The sequence below is a fragment of the Anneissia japonica genome, unplaced genomic scaffold (assembly GCF_011630105.1).
Source record: "Anneissia japonica isolate Jap-2015-1 unplaced genomic scaffold, ASM1163010v1 scaffold640_len1575945_cov177, whole genome shotgun sequence".
NCBI lineage: Eukaryota > Metazoa > Echinodermata > Crinoidea > Comatulida > Comatulidae > Anneissia > Anneissia japonica.
Window position 1 is genome coordinate 522,813 of NW_022684376.1, and position 8,911 is coordinate 531,723.

Here is an 8,911-nt window from a genome sequence, read left to right on the forward strand (position 1 = left end):
TTCCGATTCCCACCTAACAACAGTAATTGAACGTTGCGCAATATCATCAGCAGATGCTCAACCAGAGCGAATTAAAATAAAAATATGAGGCCCTTCAACAGTATGTTTGATTAGACATTTTATAAATATTTAGTTTTGTGCCATACATAATGGTTCAACACAGTGCCTATTAGATATTTTATCTGACGACTGCTGTAACATTTATGTGCAGCACGAAACTAAATAGTACTAAAATATCCAATCAATACCTATTGTTGAAAGTGCTTTAATACGTAACATATCACACGATAAATGTAACACGATGTACACTCCAAATAGACTGATTTAATATTTCTTTACTTAGACCTTATAAAACATCGCCATGACGTTAATCTTTATAAAATAATTAATCGTTATTCCATCATTAAAATAAATGTCAACAAATTATTTTTATTCGAATATTCTGTTAGCATCGTAAAATCGCACAAGAAAAAAAAAAGAAAAAAAAACACGTCTCTGACTTGCCACGCAGTGAAGAAAATTAAATTTTGAAAAACTAAAAAATGTACCATATTGAATTGAGATTTTCTGTTCAGTTATCAGAGCATTTAACAGTCAACAGTCATTGTTCAACATCTGTTTTGTTAAGTCAATGTTTAAAAAAATAACTAAAATGCAGCTGTTTTCTAATGAAACCTGAGTTTTAACATATTGTTCATTTTGTTATGCAGTAGTTTATAGCTGCGGTAGGGAAAATTTCATTTTGGAAATTCTCGCACCACTGGGGTTTATCACCTTCCTTTCCGTACCCCCTTCCCCCACCCACCCTCTGTACGCGTAACGTAGGCCTACATATTGAAAAGGTCCAAAAATATGCGATTGTCTAACAAAGACAGGCACGACTGTTAGATCGATGCACAGTTGAATCATGGACCTTTTAACTATTAATAAGTCCATCGTAGAAACAGGGAGCGCTCAATTCCCGATGATTGCGTCGGGGACAGCTACGCAGTGTAAGAATTGCAGTGAAAACACTGTAGCGACTGTGTAGCGATTCTATGGAAACCAAACTTCAGCTGGGCTGAGCGTAAACGGTCCGTTGTCAACACATAACCCTTAAATTAATTGACTATCGGATGTGAACTATTAAACACTCACAAGTAAAGAAAACAAGACATAGGCCTATACATCGTGAACTAAGTTATAATTCTTATTTTATTGGCCTGCATTCTTTGGTATAACATATTGCAGGGATTAGTAATACAATGATTTACTCATTTTTTTTAAAAGAACAATGGTAAAATATAATAGATATTAATATACTGCAAAATAATTAAGAAGACATTTTTGTAATTTCACACAAAAAGCGAATACACTAAATGGAATATTAAAAGCATGCATACTTATTGTGTTTCTTCAGAACGCTTTAATTCTATAAAAATGACAGAATGTAAATTTTTGTTTATTAGTGGCTAGGAAATGTTTGCATATTTATTTACATTATAAATAATGTTAGAATGGCACTAAGTTGTGTAGAATCCGCCATCATGCTTTCTTGAGTAGCCATTATTGGTTTGTGCGCTGTGATGGCTTTCGATGGCCCCTTCAACACTGTGTAAACTCTCCCTCTTTGGATTAAGGATTTCGATTGTGCGTAGTGGAGGTGACATGGGGTCAAAGTTTTTCTCTTCTTCCACGACTCTGTTCTTCAGAATACGTCTGTAATAAACGAAAAGCCAATGCATTATTTTATTTGTTGGCATTTTAAATAAAATTGCTGTTAAATGAATAAATTAATAACAATTAACAATACCCCCAATTTTCGTCATCGTCCTCCTTATCATCCTCAGCATTAGTATTATCATCATCTTTGTCATCATCATCGTACATCTTCGTTATCATCGTCGTTTTCGTCATCATCATTATAATAATAATCTATCATCATCATCATCATCATCATCATCATCATTTTTATTATCGTATTCATTATCGAAATCGAAAATATCATCTTATCATTTTTATCATTATATTATAATACTGTAATATATTTTTGATTATATATTTCAATGAAAATGAAACACATTTAAATCTTACCCATGATCTTCCGTGAATGTTTCTGATTGGTGAAGTGTTTCAGTTCTGTTGCTCAGAAACTGGCCATGGTGGTCATAGTGAGCCTTCAGAATAAAATCTAAGCTGTCTTGTGGTGCCTAAAGATAAAGCAAATATACATAATTAATGATTAAATAAACTGCCTGTATTTCCGCCCTTGCTTCGAACCTATCGAAAGAGAAGCGTTTGAGATGCGTTTATGGCTGGGATTTTAAATATATTTGGGAGGTCCAGGTATTGTGCAGTGGAGTGGTGGATCCAGGAATTCAAAATAGAGGGGGCCCGGGGGAGGTACGCCACTGTTATGTACAATGAGTTTATGGCTTTTTCATACAGTACATGTTTAAGATGCGAATATGGGTGACGAGTGTGTGTATTTAGGAAATTTTATTAGTTTTTTTTTTAGGTCTGTATGAATCTTCTTCTCGCGAATGCATTACTACAAATCATCGATTTACATTCGCAGGTATAAAGCATAAGTTTCACACAGGGGTTAGGGTTATTTCCCCTGTATGAATGAATATTTAGGATGGGTAGGCCTATTTATGTGTGTTTTTTAAAGGCTTATCTATGGAATTTAAATACTACACATTTATCTTACCTTTGGGTCGTGGTGATACACCTCACGTCTTGCGCTGGCTAGAGTAGGTGTTGAGTTCAGTCTATTCCAAGGATCTTTTCTTTGAGCAATGTGTGTTGGATCACCGTATGGTTTTTTCTAAAATATAATGACACCTTCTTAGACAGATGTAAATGATGATTAATGAAAAAATACTAGGGGAAAAAGAGTGTTAGGAAGGGGGCGGAGAGTCAGATGCCATTAACAGGGCCTATTGCATGTAATGGCCCGTAACAGGGCCTATGTAATAAGGGTTCTAATGTATTAGAAACTAAGTATAAATTAATATTTTCGACGAAAGGTCGAAGGTCCTCAAGAAGACCCCCAAGATCCCTGACAGAAGTAGGCCTTCATGGTTGTAGCAAATTTTAAGAATAGACAGGTAGGAGGGGGGGGGGGGAGATTTTCTGAACGGAGTCATTTTGTTCCTTAACCCCCCACCCCCACTTGCTGGTGTTGCTACTAAATCACGTTGTATTGTATCAGCAACAAGGGAGTATGTGTGGACTTGTATAAAGTCCTAGTACTAGACATTGGACTAACTAGTATTAGCTTAGCAAATACCACCTTTGTTTAATATAAGTGCACATAAAATACAGGTGAACAAAGGGCAGCTTTTGTGTAATGCTGAACAGCTGTGAAATATTCCTAATCAGTGATCAATTCTTGTCCTGCCACCAGGAACAATAGGAACAGTTTTCATACATCTATCCAATACACCAACCATGGCTATTGTAAAACCGATACGAGATTTGGTAATACCGAAGAGGTACCATAATAAAAGATTGCTCGTCACATGCAAATTACCTGTACTGTATATCTATTATCCAACCATCCTAAACTAATCCCTTCTTAGGATTGATTCGGTCGTCTCGATTCTATCCGTTCATTTTGGCCTTTCGTTATCTTTTTCGTTCTTACCTTTTTTTTCTTTTTTTTTTCTCGTTTTTTTTTTAATCGCACATGGAAGTGTGTTTGTTCATGGGTAATTGATGTACAGTAACACATTCATGTTTGTATTTCGTATTTTAGGATAAACAATGAGAAAACCTTTTCTGTTTACAATAACATCCATAATAAGCAGTTCGAAAAACCACGTTTGGGACCCGTAAGTGGTCTCGTGGTTTGATGGGTTTACTTAGTAATTTTAACAGATTGTCTCTGTTGTTAGGCCTATTTGGTGCTTTTTTTTAAAAAGTGGTCTCGGAATAGAGAGTTCTATGAATTAGTATGCATATAGGCCTAGATGATAGAGGGGTGTTATTGGAGGGTGCATTTGTATAATTATAACAAAAATGAGTTCGTCGGGCAAATCTGACCCCTCGTCGGGGGAATCGCACCCCCCCCCCCCCCCATCGAAAATCAAGTTAAATCACACTCACAGATCACAATTTACCATAGTATTGCTGAGGTGTGCCAAGGCTGTCTCTTATGGCCTAAGCCCTCCCTCCTAGGCCGATTTTTGACTCTTGCCGACTTACCTGTACTTTATTTGTGCCTACAAAATCTTCATCATTTTGAATTTGTGGGAATGGGTATGGGTTCCTGTTAGATAACTCCATCATATGACTCATATTTAATCAAGATGTAAGAGAAAGAGTTGTGTGGTAGTATTATTCTAGTAACAAATACAGACTTCGTCTAGAGAGAGCAATATCTCGCGCGTGGAAAGACCGTGTGAATGTACCAGATGTGAAGACACAGCGTTCGCTGCTTAGCAACTGCAGTACGTTGTGCACCAGTCGTCTTTTGTGTGATCGCAGCGTATGGTCAGTTGCGGCTAAAATATATTGGGGGCGCTGTGTTTCTAGTGGATTTTTAATATTTTGCGTATCGTCAATCATCAATCGTAGGCCTATGTTTGTGTGGTGTTATCGCATGAGAAAGGAGCTTGGATGCGTACTTTTCATTATTTTTAAAAATCCATCTATTGTCTAAGACAAAGAGTATCGTTTGTATTTGTGGAATTTCAGATTACGAGATTCACCTGCCAGTATTAACTATACGAACGAGATGGCTTCGCAAAGTCAAAGAAGAAGTCACCGCATTGCAGGGTTTCGTGGCTGTATTCCAGCTGTTGTGATTTTTGTTTTCACACTGCAGTGCATTCATCAATGTAGTAGTAGTCCATCATCAAAGAAGAAGGTATCTTCTCCAGCCTCTACAACAACAGGTGATGCTGGTGGTTCACCTGCGAAGCAAACTTTACCAACTTGTCAACTGGTACGGTATTCAAATTTAAATATTTAGACATTTAACCAAAAGTTCAGCAGTAGTATAAAATCAGGTCTTCATCCAGGCCATATGGACATCTTGTGGGCCTTTTTTTGTCTGAGTTTTGAGAGAAAATCATCATCTTGTCGTACAATGTCATTGTCATATGAGTGAATGTAATGTAGGCCTAGTTACCCAAAGGGTCACTTCGTCTTTGTTTTTGAGCTACCTGTACAGTACCCGGTATCCATCCACCGGTACCACTACCAGCTACAGGACTTCGTAACTTCTTTGTAATAAATGAAATTAATATCACCTTCTTTGGAGCTATAATCTTTTTGATTAAACACATGTCGGCCACTATCAGGTTTAGTTAGCCACCTGTGACCCACATTTATTTCTTTGACCAAGTGCAGTTTAGGCTGCTGGAAGTACATACTGTACATGGTTCTCCTGAGGTGATGGATTTGTTGTCAACTTTGATTATTTATCACAGTATTTTTCACAGAATTCAATAACGTAGGTCAAAGATCACGTGTCTAGAATTAAAAGCATGGATGTATGGTGGTCCGCGATGATACACATTCTGTGATCGATTTTGCTGCGACATACTATACACAATAGTTTGAGTGCATTTCACAGTGAGGTGATTCGGATTTTCAGCCTGTACTTTTTGACTATAATACCTCAGTGTTTTTTTTTAAGACACAAATATAAATTTTTTTGATGCGGGGCTTAAAATCATGAGAAGGCGGCTGGCAAGAAACATGTAATGTATTTACAGTGGCCTTAAAGTCATTTAATATTTCCTCCAATTAGTAAGCTCGCAGCATACAGTATTATTCATGGCATACTGTAGTAATCATTTCAGATCCATTAATGGTGGGTTAAATATCACTCTTAAAAATGCATTATTGATTTGAGCAAGTTTGTTCTGACGGACACACTAAAGACAAACAGAGAAATATTGGCAGAACATCTCCGCACTTAATTGTGACTGCTAGCACTTGACTTAATATAATTAAAATAATATATGCAGTGAATTGGTACAAGTTTAATAATATTCCACGTTCCCCTCTCCCACCTTCAGTTTGTATCTCACTACGTACAGTAGCCTACAGTTACAAGTACTGTATGGACTATGGGTTAAATATCACTCTTAAAAATGCATTATTGATTTGAGCAAGTTTGTTCTGACGGACACACTAAAGACAACAGAGAAATATTGGCAGAACATCTCCGCACTTAATTGTGACTGCTAGCACTTGACTTTAATAATTAAAATATGTGCAGTGAATTGGTACAAGTTTAATAATATTCGACGTTCCTCTCTCCCACCTTCAGTTTGTATCTCACTACGTAGAGTAGCCTACAGTTACAAGTACTGTATGGACTATGGGTTAAATATCACTCTTAAAATGCATTATTGATTTGAGCAAGTTTGTTCTGACGGACACACTAATGACAAACAGAGAAATATTGGCAGAACATCTCCGCACTTAATTGTGACTGCTAGCACTTGACTTAATTAGAATATGTGCAGTGAATTGGTACAAGTTTAATAATATTCCACGTTCCCCTCTCCCACCTTCAGTTTGTATCTCACTATGTACAGTAGCCTACAGTTACAAGTACTGTATGGACTATGGGTTAAATATCACTCTTAAAAATGCATTATTGATTTGAGCAAGTTTGTTCTGACGGACACACTAAAGAGAAATATTGGCAGAACATCTCTGCACTTAATTGTGACTGCCAGCACTTGACTTAATATAATTAAAATATGTGCAGTGAATTGGTACAAGTTTAATAATATTCCACGTTCCCCTCTCCCACCTTCAGTTTGTATCTCACTACGTACAGTAGCCTACAGTTACAAGTACTGTATGGACTACACACATACCTGTACACTGTAAGTCCTGTACATGTTTGTTAGTCTGTCCATTAATGGTGGGTTGAATGGCAATCTTAAAAATGTATTTACAGTATTGATTTGGGCAACTTTGTTCTGACTGAGGCACTACTTAGACAAACAGGAAAATATTATATTAGCGGAATAGCTTTGCTCTTAATGACACTAATTTTGGCTGCTAGTGAACTTGACTTAATCAAAATAATGTGCAGTGAATATTAATGGTACAAATTTTGGTTAACTATATTATTAAAATCAATAGGAAGCAGATTTATTACATATTTCAGTTTTCATATTTCGGTTTTTACATGCTAGTATCCCAAAAAAATCATTTCAGACTGTTAGGTAGTACTGTAATATTAAAACTTTAAAAATAAATACAAAATATTAAAAATAATTATTAAATATAATTTTTTACCCTGCGTATTATTAATGTGTAATTTTCTTTTTATTTATTTTTACACAGTTAGTAATATAACATATTCTGGTTTTATGGGTAAAGAAAATGTGTATTTTTCTTTTTATTTTTACCCTTTAGTATTTAAACGCAACACAGTCTAGTATTAAAAATTCCAAAAATATGATAAATACAAAATGTTATCCAATCGAAAATCAAGTTAAATCACACTCACGGATCACAATTTACCATAGTATTGCTGAGGTGTGCCAAGGTGCGCCTATGCCAGGAAATAGAATATCATAGATGTATGGTTTTGATTCGATTCATATTGTGATGTAGGAGAATGCCTACAGTAAATACAGATTTTTATGATGATAATTTATAAGGCCTGATAAAATGTTCCATACAATTGCTACAATCTTTATATACGAAATTATATGCTTCAAGTTTTGCCAGCAATTTGTAATAATTTTTTAGATGTCTATAAATTAATAAAAATTGATATATTTTTTTTGAAGTGTAATTCTTTAAAAATTAACTCTTTGAAAACCATGGAAAATTATCATTCATCCACAGTAGATTAAAAAAGAAATATCAGTAATATTGTAGTCATGATTTAACTAAGTACTTTTTTCTTTTTTATCAAATTAATTTTATTATTGTTAAAAGTAAGCCTATTGTATGTTTTCTAAAGCTTTACTGTAGTAAAAGGTAATTGATAGTGGGGAACTGTAAAACATTGAAATATTTACCACAATTCCATCAATCATTAAAAAAAATTAAAATAAAAAAAATTAAAATAAAAAAAATTATTATTTACAAAAAATATATCTTAAAATATTTCTAGCCATATATTTTATAATAAATCTGTTGACAGTATCCATAATAATACTCTGTACTGGAGGTTGTATATTCGGACAGATATTGTATCGCAGGGTTAAAGGTCATAAACATAAGAACAAAAGGAGCACAATACTCATTTTATTGCTTCAAGGATCAATGAATATTTACAGTACAGTATAACAGAAAATTACAATTGTTATTTTGGTAAATGTCACATTTTTGTTATTCTGTACATTTTAAAGAAATAATCTGGAACTTTTTAATAGAGCTAATCTCAAATATCATTAAAAAGTACTTAAAAAGTAGTAAATAAATGGGAAATGCCTTTCTAGTCTACAGTACAGGTAGCTGTAAGATATTAAATTATTTCTCCTGTGTAGATCTCTTTTAAAAAAATCTAGAATTATTACATAAAAAAAAAATAGTTCAGTTATTTATCCATTGACATGCAGAGAAACTAGTAAATTTTGGGCCCTTCAGGGTTGTAGCAATGGAAAACTAAGGGTGGCAGACCTTTTTATTGTGGGTGGGTGATAATTGGTAAACTCTAAATAATAAGATTGAATTTTATGGATGGGCAGGGGGGTAATAAAAGTGCTTGAAGGGCCATGAAATTCGCTTTAGACTGGGTCTAACACTTAAGGCTGGGTGGCCCCACCCATCTCTGCCCACCATAACTACATCCCTGGTCTCTTTATTTTACACTTTTTGAGACATTTTTAGAACATACATGTACTGTACTGTAAGTTACAGCTTTGATGATGATCCAACATTTGGTTGCCGACCGATAGAGGCTTGACATGTTTTGTTAGTGGCCCGGATGGAAAGGGGT

General features: G+C 34.9%; 2 protein-coding genes across 2 annotated transcripts in view; one reads left to right on the plus strand and one right to left on the minus strand.

Moving 5' to 3' along the window:
• Positions 1-304: 304 nt before the first annotated feature.
• Positions 305-4,411, minus strand: LOC117105520 (uncharacterized protein C1orf194 homolog). Its single transcript, XM_033246689.1, has 4 exons — positions 4,192-4,411; positions 2,693-2,809; positions 2,074-2,189; positions 305-1,698 (listed from the first exon to the last, which is right to left on the minus strand). Exons 1-4 carry the CDS (start codon positions 4,282-4,284, stop codon positions 1,503-1,505), a joined length of 522 nt encoding a protein of 173 aa, XP_033102580.1. The 5' UTR covers positions 4,285-4,411; the 3' UTR covers positions 305-1,502.
• A 106-nt stretch (positions 4,412-4,517) lies between these two features.
• LOC117105048 (UPF0577 protein KIAA1324-like) overlaps positions 4,518-8,911 on the plus strand; it is a 17,615-nt gene continuing 13,221 nt past the window's right edge. The window contains exon 1 of the mRNA XM_033246058.1: positions 4,518-4,933. Coding sequence (XP_033101949.1) covers positions 4,724-4,933 — 210 coding nt within the window. The 5' untranslated portion in view covers positions 4,518-4,723. The remainder of the gene's footprint in view (positions 4,934-8,911) is intronic.